At 45.4% G+C, this 17,728-nt stretch overlaps 1 protein-coding gene across 1 annotated transcript; it reads right to left on the reverse strand.

Annotated features, from left to right (window-relative positions):
* Window positions 1-17: 17 nt before the first annotated feature.
* PLOD1 (procollagen-lysine,2-oxoglutarate 5-dioxygenase 1) lies at window positions 18-16,876 on the reverse strand. Its single transcript, XM_030289283.4, has 19 exons — window positions 16,564-16,876; window positions 12,790-12,881; window positions 12,183-12,319; window positions 11,396-11,559; window positions 11,075-11,187; window positions 9,675-9,738; window positions 8,497-8,594; window positions 8,076-8,177; window positions 7,837-7,968; window positions 7,432-7,553; window positions 6,664-6,768; window positions 6,077-6,202; window positions 5,132-5,273; window positions 4,523-4,636; window positions 4,183-4,248; window positions 3,777-3,881; window positions 3,251-3,397; window positions 2,855-2,980; window positions 18-1,977 (listed from the first exon to the last, which is right to left on the reverse strand). Exons 1-19 carry the CDS (start codon window positions 16,643-16,645, stop codon window positions 1,822-1,824), a joined length of 2,193 nt encoding a protein of 730 aa, XP_030145143.4. The 5' UTR covers window positions 16,646-16,876; the 3' UTR covers window positions 18-1,821.
* Between the last annotated feature and the right edge of the window lie 852 nt (window positions 16,877-17,728).

The raw sequence follows: 17,728 nt of genomic DNA on the forward strand, positions 1-17,728 counted from the left end.
AACAGAAGGACGGAGCGTGTCACAGGAAAAGGTTTAATACGAGTTCCCCGTGCTCAAACCGTACAGCTCGTTAGCGCCCACCACCGCACCGGCCCGAGGACAAAACAACAAACAAAGTAACAGCGAAATAAAAAACGCAAACAAACAAAACCAACAAAAAAAACCCCCAAAACCCCCAACCAAACAAAAAACCTGCTGCTGAATAAATACGTAATACACATTTTGCACATCTCGACGACTGGCTGACCAATTCCTTCGTTCGGTAAGAGGCAGTTCTGTATTTCATGTAACAGGATTTAATACAGTTTTATTTCTCAAATGCTTGCCCCTGCCTGGATTTTTCTCTCCTGGGCATGGTGAGTGTATGGCCTCAAAATAGACCTAAAGAGCTCAAGGAAAGCAGTGGGGAAAGCTCTCAGTCCCTTCCATGTCTAAAGCTGTTCTGCCCCCACTAGAGTGACCCATCCCAGAAGAATGGCTCGACTCTCACCATCAAGCACAGACAACTAAAAGGCACATATTTTTTTTTTGTTTTCCCCTAAGGACAATCACTCTATGAATTTATTGCTTGTGAAACACACTAGTCCGGCATAATGGTGTCTGATAAGCAGAGCAGGTATCCCACAGGCACAGGAAGAAAAGGTTTCTGTCCCTTCACTATCTAACCACAGGTCTAGTCTAGACATATTTTTACAGCTACTGGCTCACCACAATCTCTCAGCGCTTCCCAGCCACTCATTTCTATCAGCCTTGACCCCATTGGAGAAGTTTCTGCAATGGAGTGTTTTGGTTTTCAATCTCAAATAATAGAAACACTGAATAATTATTTCCTCTAAGAACCAGAGAACAGCTCTTTCCACCTAATGTGAATGGGCCATGAAAAAAAATTATTAAAACAATCTCTGACAAATGGAATGAGGACACCAAAGACCACTGGGACCTCTGGGTTGTTATCCAGAGATTGATCAGAGCTTTTGACTATTGTAACATGGTATAGAACAGAGACAATTCTGCAGTGAAGCCCCCCTGACTGATGTAGCTGTTCCCAGCCTTCCCTTTCTTAGATTTAATCTACACATTGACACATGGCATGAATTTGTGTGGGTATGCCTGCTGCTTTTAGCTGGAGAAACAGAAGGTAGGGAGGTTTTTATCTCTTCAGTCTAGTCCCAGAGGTAAAGCATTGTCAGAGGACCTTCCTTTAGCTAACCAGAAGCACCTATGTTGCCACTGCTGCTGCTTTGAACTTTGTGATTTGCTTGCAAGGACAGCAAAGAGGTAAGGAATCAGATGATCTTCAGGCTCTTCCAACTCAGTTTCATTTGGTGTGACACTTAACTGTTATGACTCCTGGAGGCAGCTCCCTGATTGGTTTATATTTGGAATAATGTCCAGGAGTTATTGTGTAACATCCAGTCCCAGGATGAAAACAGGCTTCCAGCTTGTAACTTGCCTCCAAAAAGCTGGATTTACAGTCCAAAAAAACCATTTTTTAAAGCCAATGCATCACTGATGAAAGTTCAAGTAAACAGCACTTGCAAGAAACAGTGGATGAGGAACAGAATCAAAAATGAAGGCACAAAATCTCCTTTGGACTTCTACAGCAATATTCCTAGATATTACCTGCAGTATCAGAGAGTGGAGTCCTCCAGTAGTGGAGTCTTAGAATATCATTAAAAATCATATTAAAAATCATATAAAAATCGAATCCAAATAGCTTTGAACAACGCCTTAGAAACTTTCAGCAACATTCCCTGTCTACTCAAAGTCAGCAATGAGCAGGGCCAGGGAAAGGTGCTCCCTGGGAAGCAGAACTCTTGTCTAGGGGTCAAGGAAGGACACTGCAATGTAGCGGGTTCCTTTGGTGGTTGGAAGACCTTCATGGTAGTGGGTCAGGCGTCCTGGATGCATAAGGGTCCAGCCTTTCCTTGGAGCTCGGATGGAGCAGTTGTAGCGCAGGAACCGGCAGCCTCCTCCCTGTGGGAACACAAGAGACACATCAGCCTGGAAAAAGCACCTCAGGGAAGGGTCCCTGCCTTCTGACAGCACTTCTGAAAACGTGACAAGGTGCCTGGGGAACCTCCCGTGTTCTGATGTGTTCAAAAATCTCCTTCCTAGCCTGAGCCAGCCATTAATTGAAATCTGTTGGAATCGGTGGTATTGATGATTCCAAGACTGTAGAAAGTCTCTGTCTTTCTGCCCCATTGCCAAAGAAGAAGTAATAATTCATCTGTGCTGGTTTTCAAGGTTGTTTATTCTGTTTATCTCTAACATGTTCTGCTGCCCTGCCGCAGCTCTGTCCTGCAGGGCAGCGTGTGGGGCTCTGCCCTCAGTGGGATGGTACAAACATTAAATACCAGAAACTACCTGTGCTGGATTTACAATAACGTGCCAATATCTGTCACCTACATTGAACAGTGTGTCCCCAGCCTGAACCAACAGAAAAATGCCAACACCACAGTGAAACATGGAGGGCATGAAGAAGGAGAAAAAGGACAAGGCACACCCAATTTCCTCCATCTTGTCCCCTTTGAACCCCTAATCTAGAATCCTAAAATTTTACTTTTGTACCTGTGCCACACTTAGTTATTACCTATATCAAACACTCAGAGCTGGTAATTCATCCTGTAAAATTGGAAACTGTTTTCCATGGACAGAGATCACAGCCAGTGTCTCTGGGGGCTCTGTCCAGGGGGGTTCCTGACCCCTGCCAGGGTCCCAGACCTGCCAGGGCAGCCAGAGGGAAGCTCTGGATTCCCACAGTAATCCTTAGTGCAAAGAAGCCTGATGTGGATGAGGGAAGGGTTTTCAGCTGCTCCAGGTGGTGAGCTGCACTCCTGCAGCCCTCACTCACCTCGTAGTCGATGCCAACTCTGTTCAAGGCAATGTTGATGGTGAAGGTGGACGCGTCGTGGTGGGGCACCAGGGACGGCTGCTCGTCGGGTTTGTAGCGAACCACGAAGGCCAGTTCAAACTGGGTCTGGGACAGAAGCACAAAGCACACTCTGTTAGAGGGCCAGTCTGTGGCTTCTGAGCTGCAGAGAAGGGTGTAACACCGAAATTGCATCCCACTGCTAAAGGAGAAAGGCAACAATCAGGCAGAAGAATGGCAGTGAGAATTGGGTCACACTGTAGGGTCAATTCCTCTGTACTAGGAAATAGTGTGTGTTGCTGGAGGATTCTTGTCACAAAGCTGCAGCTGGAGGAGGTGCTGAGCTGACCATGAGTTTTGCTGTTAAGGTGGACATACCTTGGTGTAGTATCCTGGGTACAGCTTCTCTGTGATGGGTGCAATATAGTCCAGAAGAAACTTATACCATTCTCTTTCAAAGCCAATTTGGTTCATGTGTATATCAATAGTTGGGACATTCTCATATCCTCCTTGTATTCTGCTGTCCTGAAATAGAATCAACAAAAATACCCGTAAGGATGGGAACCTTGGAGTTCAGGAATGAAAAGTCCTTTTCCTGGTAAGTACAAATAAATATTATGTTTGTTTATCAGAATTTGCAGGATGGAAAGCTCATTTCAAACCATAATTAAACCCTAAAGGAAACAATATTATCATCAGAGAGGCTGAATACTGGAAGTTCAGAGGACACTAAAGAGAGCTCAGGGAAAAATCAGAGTTAATCAGGAGCAAAATTAAAGTATTGTCTCTACTTTTCTGGTTTAATTCAGGATCTAATGCCTTTCCACACGAGGCACTGCTATCACCAGATATGCACAGAAAATGGTGTAGCCCAGAACTCAAAAGAGCTCCTGCTTTTACTTACCGTGTTGTCACCTGTGGACCACTGGCCATAATGTTCCATTTCTTCCACCAGCTCATCACAGGCGGTGTCAGTGAATATGGGGAACCAGTAAACATCTGGGCAGGGCTGCAGATAGCAGACAGGTGAGAACAGCAGAAACAAGGACAGGTGCTTGAGGCAAAAGAAGTAAGGCTAAAATGAGTGTAGACTAAGTGGAAGGAAACTAAAATATTGAGGATAGAAATTTGTCTTCTGATTTATGTGCCCCACTTCCACTTAAAAGAGCTGGAATGATTTGACTCTAAAAGTACTTTCAAGGTCATGATTCCTGTGTTCAGTTGCTTATTCCTGAGAATTACAATAATGATGATAAAGCATCGTCCTAAAGCTCATTTCCCATTCTGATGGATGAGTGATGTTTTCTTACCATTTCTACCAATTTCCCTTTCAGAGCTGCCGTGTAGTTTTCATGGATGTACTTTTCTCTCCAGTCCTGCAATTAGAACATAAGCAAACCAGTAATTTCTGTGGGGCCCCTGCTTAAAGGGGTAATAAAAGGCCAGGCATTCGTGCAAGCAGTATTTCACAAGCTTTGAAGACCCATGTGCTATGAATCCCAAAAACATGTTCTCTTCAAATTTTGTGCCTGTGCTCCTCATTCCACCTGAGAGTGACCATTATTACAAAGCTTGGGCTTCCCATAGTGATGAAGCTGATATCAGGTCTCCCCACATTGCTGTGCCTTCTGAGTATGCAGGTTATCTCACCTCAGGATTGCTGAATATTTGCCAGAGGTCATTGTGGAGGTGACTTGTCTGGTAATTCTCCAGGGACAGAATGTGTCCAAACTGATGCTGGTTTGTCAGGTACATAAAGACTCCCTGCAGGACAGACAGAAATAATAAAGGCCTCATACTTCTGAGAGCCACTGTGAAACCAAGCACTGGACAGTTCTCCAAGTTCATATACTCATTCTTTCTCCTGTGGGCTTTCAGTATTATTTCCACCCTGGATATGAGAAATTCTGAAAGGTTACAGGCAGAGACAGTAATTCTGTGTCCTGTCAGACAGGGCTGGAAGCAGAAGCGAGCAGCAGCTGTGAGATTAGGGTCTTTCTTCTTACCCTGTCAATCCCATTTAGAGCAGTCCTGAAAACGCCTAAGAACAAAAATGTTATCCATGTTCAGTGGTCCATGGCCATACATGGTTTCACAGCAAGACAGAAATCCCACGCTGTTCCAAAGTCTGCACTGTACTGACTAGTACAAGTTCACCTTATCCCCGCCCTGGCAGAGCTGAATGCCTTGAAACTGCTTAATCCTGTCCCCTTCACCCTGGCACGCAGCTCTCCCCTCCAGCCTCTCTCCTGGACTGACCTGATTGCGAATGTTGTGGCAGAAAGCCATGTCAGCATCCAGCTTGCCACTGTGGAACAGATCTCCCTGCTCAAGCTCCGAGCGCAGAGCCTTGCCTTTAACCAAGTAAACACTGCTGATGTAGGGAACATTCCAAAGCCCACTGAAACACAGCAGAAGAAAAGTGAGATTTTAAATACCACTGAGACAGATACTGCTGCACTTGACAGGGTGACAGGCAGCACTGCAGCATCAGCCAGGCTTGCCTAAATGAGCCAACTCAGAACAGCAGGAAGAAACCATACCAATAGAGATTGGCATTCCAGAAAAAATCACTTATATTGCCCACAGCTTTTAAGCGACACAAATGCTACTCCACCAGGAAAGCAATTAATTGCTACTGGGTGGTTTTGCTAGGAACGTAATTAGTGGCTTGAATCTCTTCCCAGAGAGATCAACATATTTTTTCCAGTGATTTAAAGAAACTGAACCAGCCAAAAGTGCATAAGCTGATTTCCAGCATTTACTGCACATACAATGGCCTATAAAAAAGAGAGTCCCTCAAGAATATGAATGGATCAACAATTCTATTTTGTGAATCTTCCATTCAAAGATCACCTGAAAATTGATGTGACAGAGATTAAACAGCACTTTACAGGATTTTAAGGATCACACTAACTATAATGCCTAGGTGGGAAAACATGACATGAGTAAGATGAGAAGATTTCAGCAGTCAGCACTCTCCAACCCTTACTCTGATCATAAGAAAGTGCTGCAAGTATGTTATTGTCTCTGCTTGGGGGAGAATAAAGCAACTTCCAGGTGGGCACAGAGACTTCTTTTCCTTCCCTATACACAAAGACATTTGTGCTTTCTGGTTCTTTGCCATCAGTTTGATGATAACGTGCTGCAGCAAGCTTTACATTTGAGGGATTTTACCATGAAAAGCTCTCTTTGCATACTCACACTCTCCGCCTTTGAACAATATCCACATAATCTTCCGAGCGGGCGTAGTACCCATCAGGGCTCAGCGCTCCCCAGAAATTGGACCACAGCTTCTCGTGACGGCTCACCAGGGGAGCAATCACCAGCCTGGAAGTATGAAAGAAAAAGGAATTGCAGGACAGGATGTTACCACAGGAAGAAAAGAAAAATATTTACAAACCACAGTACTGTAAGAGCTATTCCCTCCCTCACTTACAGAGTTGCTGTTTTGTTAACTCTGGTGGAATGAAATGGTACATAAAAAAAGGGTAAATATGGTCCCAGTCTTCTCTCTAATTACACCCTGCACCAGGTCTGTTAGAATCTGATTTGTTCTAGTGACTATACAAAAACAAAGCTAAGGATGATTTACATCCCCTGCCTAAAATCCAGGGATTACAAGTACAGTGGGGGGGGGGAAAAAACCAAAAATCCAAACATGTAAAAGGTGTTTAGCTAACATCCCACCTCTGGCATAGCTCTCCTTGGTTCCCTAAACAGCTCAGGGATGTGCACTAAATTCCTCATGTAAGATGACCAGTAAGCATTGCTCAGACCAAAGAACTCACTTGTTCTGTTCAATCAGGATCCTCAGAGTCTCTGTGTTCTTCAGAACTACCTCAGCATCCAGGCTAAAGTAATAGTCACAGTCAGGATCCTTCCTGCACAAATCCCTACAGCCAGACAAAAGGAAAGTCACATCCTAAACCAGAGGAAGACAAAGGACATAGCACCAAGAATTCCTTCACCTTGTAATCTAAAGGTTTCCCGGGTGCTCAGAGAAGTTTGGTTTAATGTAACAACCCAGAGGGCCAGCAGAGTACAAGCACAGCAGATTCAGTATCCAATAACAGACACTGAGACACAGCCAAAATCACATTTAGCAAACTGTTTCTTCAGCTCAAACTGAAGAGGTTCCCATTTACAGCTGGCCCAGATCAACACCTGAGTTCAAACCTCCTGATCACAGACAGGAAGATACTCTCCCACTAGTTCTTAGTTTTGCTACAACACTCATCCTCTTCAGAGATACGGGTGCATATCCTTTGTGCTCTGTGACTGGGTATTTAGATGAGGTCAGGGATACAGGGCTATCCTTCTGTCAGAACAAAGAACCAGTCAGAATTTAGTTTCTGAGACTGGACATAGTGAGCTGGTATGGAACCTGATTTTTTCCCCAGTATATAAGGGCATCAGAGTTAATGCTAGAAAAACTGAAAGGGTGACTGAGAAAAGAAGAGCAATCACTTGATAGGGATGATCCTCAGAACAAACAGATGTCCTAGTTTGGACACAGGCTGTCTCTGCTAGCTATCATGCATGGCCTCTTCACTTACATGCCCAAGTTACGTGCCTCAGCATTCTCCACCTCATCATCTGGTCCGATCACTTGGACAGTGAGATATTCTCTGCCATGCTCTTCTACAAAAGAGTCCACCTCCATCAAGTGATGTTCCTCCTATTCCAAAAGTAAGGAAAAACACTTAAGATGGGCTCATCCAGACCACTCAGCCTCCTGTTTTTGAAAATGAGTAGCCGGGCAACAGCTCTTAAGCCCACTTCCACAGCTGGATGGGTGTCACCGCAGGTAGGTATGCAATGTTGTGGGTGCCATTGCAGATAAGTACTGTGATTACACAGCCTGGAAATCTAGCCCAAGGTTGCAAAAGTGCCTGGAGTAGAGGATGAAGTGTATGTTTTCCCCACATTTGCTAAGACTATCACAAGCCAACTTCACTTACATGGTTGTGAATGAAGAGCTGGATTCGTTGCTTTGGGTAATGAAGGTTACGGAGCCGCAAGAAAAACTGGGAGAGGAACGGGGTGGGCTGCTCTATGAAAATGCCAATGAGAATCATTGGCAATGCCTCATCCTACATTCAGGGACAAGAGGAGAGAAGTGGTGAGTCACGTTTAACATCAGACACATAACAATTGTAAGATTTGTTTTGAGAGCTTTGAATAGACACAGCAGCCTTACCTTAAACCCCGAGAGGCTTCGCAGACCTTCATCACACACCGTGCAGCCAGTCTCAAATGTCCATATTTGAGGAATGTAGTTTCCCAGGTAGTTCAGCTGCAGCTGCAAAAGGAAGTTTGCCAGATTATGCATTACAGGGCAGGGGAGTTTCTTTGTGTGCACCCCCACTGTGGGGTCACATTTGAACTTTGTTTACCTTCTCCATGAACTAAAGAATGACAGCCTGACCATCCAACTACATCTGAATCTTTGAACCAGACCCATCTTGCTGCTATGGGCCTGAACTGCTTATTGTTTCTCAAATGTAAATGTACACAGGGAAAGTCAGTATATGTGGAGGCAGTATCCTGATCCATTGAGCCTAAAGGGTCACTTTGCAACAAACACAGACCAAATCTTTCTCTCAGGACAGTCCACTTACCTTGGTGGGTCCATTTCCATGGATCACCACAGGCAGAGTGTCATATAACAAGTTTCTTGCTCTGACTCTTGAGTTTTCAAACTTCAGAACTATCTCATCTGGAAATGACATTGTCATCATGTTAAGGCTTTTATTGATAATTAGAAGCACAATGCCTCATTTATACAGAAAAACTGCTGAAAGATGAAAGTGTAGACAATGGATAACCATGCACAAGTAGTTTGAGGGCTACAGACAAAATCTTTAAAGGAGAAAAAATATTCAGAATGATCCTGTGAAGTAACAGGGATGCCTGGGAAGCTGGACAATGACTGGAATTGGGAGAAGCCATACTGAAAGATTCTTCAAAACTGGCACTGACAAACTGCAGTGAGAAGCAGCTGCTGATGACAGGGACAGCTATTGATGGGAGGACTCAGGCCCTTCTCACCTAAGTGTGATGCACCTAAGTGCACCGATGCACCTGATGTCTCTCTGTCACCCCTCACAAAAGTCCATCCTCCCAGCAGAGATCATCGAGGATATTGCCTCAACACAACCATACAAAATCCTTTGGAAAAAAAGACTAGCAGAGATACAAGCTGCAGTCTATCATTGATATAATGAGCACAGGAGCCAAAAACTACACTGTCATTATCACTTTTTACTTGACCAGAATAAAGATGGAATGGTGCAAGACTGAAAACATTAGGCAGCATTGACAGGAAAATAAGTGGATCCTTCTTGCCAGGACTAGCAAAATCAATCAGCAGGTCAGGTCAGAAGCCTGGTACAATCAGTGAGTGCTCACAGGCATTTCTGGGTGCTTCTCACCTCCCATGGCATTCCAGCATGGTTCTGAAGTGGAAAGCGAGCCCTAGGCAGGGTTCTGTGTTATTACTTGCATTGGAAGTCCCTTCCAGTTTCAATCCCCAAGGCTAATGCAATCTGACATGCCTGGAGATCAAAGTGGCAAGGAGGTGTAAGATGAAAAACCTGACCTGCATTCCCTGAAGTGGAGAAGGAATTGCAATAAGAACATAGCTGGTCTCAGTGGAATTGCAAATAAATCCCAGAACTCTGGCAGAGCCTTTTACTAAAGCTTTTTCTGTGGGGACAGCCATTTCTGACCATAACTTTATTTCTGGTGTCAACATGCAAGCTGCATTCCAAGGAGAAATGAGCTCCTTTCTTCTCACCTAATGCTCCATTTAGGTTTTGGAAGATCCGGCTTCTATGGTCTAGACTGATGTTGATACTTTCCTTTAAAAGAATTAGATAAATAACCTTAATTAGAACACAAAAGGCATCCATTCTTTACATACAACATACCCTATGCTCAGTGAAGATATATCCTATTCCTATAGTCATTTGCAAACTCTCCAAACTCTGAAGCCTTAAACATTCCCAGATAATCATAACTTTCATTCAAATTTGGGACAGTTCACCATTTTCAAGAACAAGTTAAATATATTCTATGAGGAAAAGCTATTCAAACCCCCTCTCCCCCTCTTTTAAAGCTGCCGTGGGTGTGTCCAAAAATCCGCATCATATGAATGAAGTGGACTTACACACAGTCATACAAACCCCACAATACATATAATACACAGGAATGCCAGACAGCAAAACCATCTGCTGTGAAAAGTTTCTTGCCTTCTATGCACAGGGCAAGTGTGACCCCAAGCACTACCCAAGGTACCAGTGACAAGCCAGAGGACAGAAAGGTGCAAGATCAGCTTGTGCAATCTTTGGTTTTATCCCCTGCTGCAAGTCACACTCTGACTGAGTAGGACTAAAATGTGGCTCTGACTTAACATAATTCTGTGTCCCTGCAGGCATCTGTAAGACTGATTACTGGAAAGGACAGCAGGGTGCTAACATCCACTGTCTGAGTGCCAAGTCAAGGGAATTACTCAGCCCTTGTGTGGCACAGGGCCAGAACTGCAGATGAGAACATTAAAGGAACTGTTCATGTTAAAGTATCACAGGCCATACTCAGATTTGAGGAACTAAAAAAGTCCAGCTGTTCTAAATTTTCTACCAGCCTTTCTGGTAAAGAATTGCAAGTGTCTCCCTAGCCTGATAACAGTTCCCTATTTCAAATGTTTCCTCTTGGTTTAATTTAAACTGTTTCAGTTTGAGTTCTCCATGCATTTGGTCTATCCCCAGGGACAGACTGGCCTCTGTAATGCACAGCTGGGCAGGGACACCAGAACCAGACTGACCTCTGGGCTGGATGGTCTGCCCAGTGCACTACACAGTGCTGGAATCACAAAGCTGCTTCCAGGGTCCATTCCAGGCTGCTGTAGGATGTTACAGAATTTTCCTAAAATGCACTTCAGTGCTAGGTTGGCTAAGTCAGCACTGCACTCTGCAGTTTCACATCCCCTCAGAGGAGGCTGGTTAGTTCCTCCACACTCAATGGCTTTAAACACCAGCACTATACTGATGGTGGTCTGTGCCTCCAGTAAGACTTGTTTTCAGACATCTCTCTTCCCATTCACATATTATGCTTAAATATAAAAACTGCTAATAACAGAAAACGGGGCTACTGGCTAGAATGAAAATTTTCAGAAACCCAGAATCGAGATAGACCTACTCTTTTTTCTGGATCCAAGAAGATGTTTGTATAGAAGAGCTGGTCACTGTCATCATCCTGTCCTTTCCACTCCTCCACAAGCTTCTTCAGGTTTGGAGCATAACCTATGAAGCCTGTGGGAATAAGTATGAGGAGGTGTTTCAACCCAGATGACCAAAAAATAGAAATACTCTATCTGTATACATGTACTTTCACTTCTCTCACATGAAATCTCACTACACCCTGTGCTGCTGCAGGGACTCATCAACTTTCAGTTTGCTTTGCCACTTCTCCCACAGGTCAAATAGGAGGAGAGAGCTGAAAGCAAGCTCTGTGTCTCACCTCCAGAACCCAGGAAGCGCTTTCCATCTCGCACCTGAGGATACTTGGCTTCCACCTTTCTGTCAGGATAGATGTAATTCTCTGCTGAGAAAACCACCTTGCTTTTGGCTTGTTTGAACTTCTTCAGCAGTTCTGTGGGGCCTGAAGCAAAGAGCACATCATAGCTAGAGAGAGAGACAGACAAAAAAGGGACAAAAGGAATGGAATCAGAAAAACATGTAATTGAGAAAAGGTGCTAGAAACAGTTAGTTCATTGGGAATCCCTTTCTTTTAGTTCTGTTTAACAGTATTATATTATTGGTAATGCAAGTAATTAAAGTGTAATCTTATTTGTATGCTGGGCATATGAAAAGACACAGATTTCAACCCATCCTTTTCTCTCTTCAGCTCTCTGGAAACTAATTCTTGGCACTCAGGATGTGCTGCAGCCTACTTCACCTTATAAAACAAATAACTCTGGTAAGAAAGGCCTGCCTAGTTGCATAGGAATTGTCTGTTCATTCTCTGCAGATAGAGGCAGCCAAATTCCACTGTGGCAGAATCAGGTACAACACTATCCATTCCATGCAGGAATTGGCATCAGCCTATTCAGATCAGACCTTCCCAACTGCCACGGATGCAGCTCTGAGTGATTCCCAGGAAACTACAGAGCATTCAGGGGAAAAAAACCCAGAGATCTGGGCACACTTTTCAAAAGCAATTGATTTCACAGTTCATTTCTCCTCAGTGAAAACCTGTCCAAACCACTGTAAGATTCAGTTCATGGCAAATTCTTTGCAACCATTACCTTTCTACAAAAAGGATGATCAAGTCCTCCTTATCCACATACTGCTTCAGAGCTGACTTCAGGAGACGGACCTTCTGCCCACCTCCAGCTGGCTGCTGGTCATCTCCACCCTGCCACTCCTCATCCAGCCCCAGCACCTACACAGCAACAGCACAGGGTCACCTCAACAGGGCACTTCCCCAGCAAGGCTCACAGGAAAGAACCAGAACCCACAAACTTAGTGGTCCTGATAACTCCCAGTGCAAACCACAGCAAAAATAGCAGCCCCAGGACAAACGGACTAGGCAGCCTTTGATCCAGTCTCTGGGCTGGACAATCAGTGTCACACATAACACGGTGACACAGCACTGCCAGCCACAGGGACGGGAGCACGCTCTGTACTGTGTGTCTTGGCAGGGCAATGCAAAAGTGCCACGAGGCTCCCTTGAGCAGAGTTATGGATCTCATCCCAAGCCAGCACTCGGGGCACTGCAGAAATACTTTCCAGCCACTTGAGCAGATGCCTGTCCTCTCTTGAGCTTTTATTTCATCACTGTGGGGCCACGTCTGATCCATTCCAGTTTGAAATTCCCTTTGACCAACCACCATGGACGCTGCTAGACATCACCTGGACTTTGTAGTTGAAGAATTGGGCTGATCTTCTGAACCGCTGGAATCCTTCAGTCTGCTTGGTGGCAACAGTCAGGACCAGCAGGTTTTCTGCACACAGGGGAAAGCACAAGAGACACTCAACTTGTGTGGTTTCCACAACCTGCTGTTCCACACCTCACTCGCTTGTGGGTATAAAATGAGAGATTATGTAAAGATACAATTTCACTGCCTGAGTTCTGAGCTAAAAAAAGAAAATAAAATGTATTTAGTGGATTTTTTGCTCTGCTAGTGAAAGTTGCAATTCTCTCATATGGAGTACAGAAGAAATTAAATTTGAAGATAAAAAAATAGAACTACTACAAAATGCCCATTTGGAAGTCATCAATTTAATGCAGTTTTGACTTTCTGTTCCCCACAGAGCTGCTTTTTTGTCACTCAGCATTGACTGGATGTAGGGAAAACCAAAATTAGACTAAATGTTATTTTCTTTCTCCATGGCTGCTTCAATTTTCTATTCTATTCCTGAGGCATTTTCCAGTTTTTTCCTACATATTCAATGTGAATTTAATTGTGCTATTAATTTGCATTCTCCTCCCAAACTTGCTTTTCATTTCCAGTCCCTTAAAAATGATAAAACTTAATCCTGAAGTTCTCTTTCAGAAGTTTCTGTGTGGTACCCTGGAATATGATTTTTACGTGGAAGTTCTGGTTTCCTCATTGCAATGATGAAATGTTATACTCCACTTTAACTGTTTTGCTGAAGTAGGAATTTGTATAGGCTCTGGCAACAGTGCTTAAATGCAAATCCTGGTCATCCGTTTTAAACATCAGAAAATACCAGGAAAAACTTAAAGCACATTTTCTCGGCCTCAGCAGGTTTTTTTTGGAGCAATGATTTTTTCAATGGATGTACCAGATGTATCTCCCTCATGTACCCAAACTGATATTCTGTCTAATCTTGGAGAGAAAGGATCTAAAAGCTGGAGTTTTGGACAGACCTCACAAAGGCAGCAAAAGTGAAAAATAAGTGTAAGACTCCAAGTCAGGAAGAAAGAAGATATTACCAAAGAAATTCCTCAAATTCTTTACCTGCATCAGAATAAAAAAAGAAAAGAGAGATTGAGAACAATCAGGAGGTCAGGTCTAATTGTATTTATTAGACATACATTCAAAGTGATAAATAAAAGAATATGAATCCCATATAGGTGCCATTTTTAAGGGCAGATTTTTACACATATGAAGTGCATTCCTAATCTAGCACCTCCAGCACACTCCAGTGCCTTTTGTCCAGCCCAGTCAGAGGAGTAAACAAATGAGTAAAATACATATATCCTCAGGGAATATGTTAAAGCAATTAAAGTTTCTAGGCATATGCTGGCACACAGAAAGCTTTTTGAGAGATCTCTGAGCTCATGGATTCTGGGAAGGTGAGGATCATACTGCCAAGGAAGAGGGAGACAAGCATGGATTTATCAGAGAGGAATGTAGACAACCCTCAAATTCTAGTACATGAGGGGAGAAAGTATATGATAATGATAAGAGAATGAAAGAAGGAAAGAAAGGATCCTGACTGCTATGCAATTATTTCAGCCCAAAATCTCGGGCATCTCACATTAAATAAATCAGTAATTCATTTTCATGCTGCCATCCCAAGAAAGCCACACACTGTTTATAATTTCACTGCCAAAAGTTTGCTGGACAGGATGAGTGCTAAAGGCTCACACAGAACAGGAAGCGGTGTCCTATTTCTAAGACAGAAAAGTTTAAGAACTCACAGGAGCATGAAAAACCAGCACAAAGACCACTCTCATCCCCAGCAGAATTCCAAAATACAGATTCCCTGTGGGGCAGGACACTGAGAGACACTAAGCTCAATTTCTGTTCTAAGAACTTTCTGCAGTAGCGACAGCTTTCCATCCCAAGAGACATTCCTTCAGCCCAGCACTGGAAGTTTGTGCTGAGCTGTGTTGCCTCCACTCCTCCTGCTTTAACCCTTTCCTCTCTTCCCAAAGATTTTGCTGATGCAGCTGACTGATGCTTTCAAGGACAGAGCAGCAACTCCTCTTACTTTCAGTATCACACGCAAACTTTTCAACCCTGAACAGATTGATGCATCCCTGTTTCCCTTATCACAGTCAATTTCCAAATGCAGAAATGCAACTTGTTCTGCTAAGCTGGGCCTCCTGGGCCCAGAGGCTCCCTGGGCCACACTAACAATTAGGAATTGTATAAAAACATTTAATAATGGCACGGCTGCAAAATACAAACACACAGTGGTTAACAAAGCAAGCACTGGGCTCAGAACCAGGGGAGCTGGGCTGTATTGCTGGTTCTGCTATGCAACAAGGAGCTAATCCTGCTATCCCTGGTTTTCCATCTGCAGAATGATAGAAGAGGACATTTACCTCTTTTGTGAAGGTTTTAGAGCTCTACACATGAAAATGATTCTGTAAGAACAAAGCACTGGAACAGGAACCTGGATACCAAGATCACAATGAAATGACTCAGTAAACTTATGAAGTTTTATAAAGAATAAAAATCAGAGACCAGATGAGTTCAGTAACAAAAAAAATATTAAAGTTATTTACTTCTGCCCTAAGTCTACAGGGAAAGCACAGCTGCAGCTGCATTTTAGGACAAGGAATGAATTTATCCTTAGGCTATGATTTGGGAAATCTTACTATGTCACTTCCTGTTAAGATAGTCTCTAAGAAAATACCATTTTAATGGGGATCAAATAGGGGGAAAAATGCACCGTTTAACAGTGGATAATATAATCTCTGTATTATATTTACAGAAGATTTTTTTTTTTAATTCTATCAACTACAAATAACTATGTTGAGAGCTTTTGCACAGATATAAAAGAACATCCAAGAGAGAAGACAGGTATTACTCTCACATTACTCTGGGGAAGCTGAGGCACAGGAAAGATGAGGCATTTTCTCTTTGAGCAATGCCAAAAGTGATGGTTCAGAAAACTGCTAATTCCAAATTCCTCTTCCTAACCAATTTACCTCATTCTCTTTCCCAGCCCTCAACTTTATATCTCTAAAACCTTACTAAAACCATGGAAGATTTGGGATGTGCAAGGAAGGCAGGATAGCACAGAGATTCTTTGTTTTAATCATGCCACTGTAGCCAGAGAATTCCCAACACCCCCGCAGATACACACTAACTGTATTAAGTAATGCACATAAAGGTAGTTATACCCAAATCACACTGTGAAGGGAAATATTACATGCAACAAGATTAAATCTCCTCCTAATTGCCACTTCTCTAATGAAGACAGAGATAATTATCCAAACTTCTTGGCAGAGTGACAGTGTATGAGCCCCTTTGTCAGTGCAGCTGACATTCTGAAGCTGCCCAAATCCTCTGCTGTTCTACCACTACTCTAGAGCTTCTTCCAACTGCTTTCAGGGGGGAGACAGGCTGATGCTATTTTGGGAGCATCGCTGATCTTGAGGCTCAGTGTGGCCAGTCCGGAATCAAACACACTCCGGTTACCTAAATCTGGAACCGCCTGAGCTCAAAGGCAGGGAGGGGCTGACCCAGGTGGGACATAGAGCCCTTCCTCGGGATGAAACGATGCTGTCTGACCCAAGCTCGAGCCGTAAGCTGCCCGAGGCTCTCGGTGCCCCCGGGGGTCCCACCCTGCCCTAGGCTGGGGTCGGGCAGTGCCTGGGAGCGAGAGCGGGACGCGGAGGCACCCGGGGCGGCTGTGCCCGTCCATCCATCCGCCCGACCGCCGGTGCTGCCGGTGCCCCCGGTGCCCCCAGTCCCCCCTTACCTTCCTGCTGTGCGGCACGGCCACCGCCCGCCCCGAGCAGCGCCAGCACCGCCCAGAGCGGCAGCACCGCCGGCGGCACCATGGAGGAGACTTGCCCGGGGAGCCGCTCCGGGAGCGACACCGAGCGGGACGGGACGGGACGGGCCGGGGCGGGACGGGACAAGGCGGGGCGGCTCCGCGGCTGCCGGAGCTGTGCCACGCACCGGACCCGCCCGCAGACACGGGCGGAGGAAGCGGAGAGGCGCTGGCTCCTCCTCCCGGGCGGCCCCGCGAGAGGCGGGACGGGGCAGGACGTGCTGGGACCCCGTGGAAAGCGAGGGAGCCCCGAGGATCTGATCCCCGAGCTGCAGTGGCTGTGCCCGGGCAGGACCCGCTGGGACCCCGTGGAAACCGAGAGACCGCCGAGGGTCTGATCCCCGAGCTGCAGTGGCTGTGCCCGGGCAGGACCCGCTGGGACCCCGTGGAAAGCGAGGGAGCACCGAGGGTCTGATCCCGGAGCTGCAGCCGCTTTAACCGGGCAGCAAAACGGGGCAGGACCCGCTGGGACCCCGTGGAAACCGGGGGACCGCCGAGGGTCTGATCCCGGAGCTGCAGCGGCTTTAACCGGGCAGCGAGATGGGGCAGGATCCGCTGAGCCCCCGTGGAAACCGAGGGACCGCCGAGATGAGCTCGTGGGTCTGATCCCGGAGCTGCAGTGGCTGTGCCCGGGCAGCGAGACGGGGCAGGACCCGCTGAGACCGCGTGGAAACCGAGGGAACACCGAGGGTCTGATCCCGGGGCTGCAGCGGCTTTACCCGGGCAGGACCCGCTGAGCCCCCGTGGAAAGCGAGGGAGCACCGAGGATCTGATCCCCGGGCAGCATACGGGGCACCCGGGCCCTGGGGCACCCCGCAGGGGATGAGCAGAGGGACAAGCAGGCTGTGAGCAAACCCCGCTATAGGAGGAGAGGAGTCGCTCTCTGGCCAGATTCAGCTACTGGTTGACTGATACTTATGGGATATTTATGTATAAAAAGCAAACTAGAAATGGATTGTAATGATGCACAGCTCTAAAAACTGGAAGCCTTATATAGCTTCTTCATAAAATACCTTCTTCCTACCTGTCACCTCCCATATTTCCTTGGTGAACACAAAATCTGCGGTGGTTTTGTTTCCTGGCCATATAC

Source organism: Taeniopygia guttata, chromosome 21 (genome assembly GCF_048771995.1).
Source record: "Taeniopygia guttata chromosome 21, bTaeGut7.mat, whole genome shotgun sequence".
NCBI classification, from domain to species: Eukaryota; Metazoa; Chordata; class Aves; order Passeriformes; family Estrildidae; genus Taeniopygia; species Taeniopygia guttata.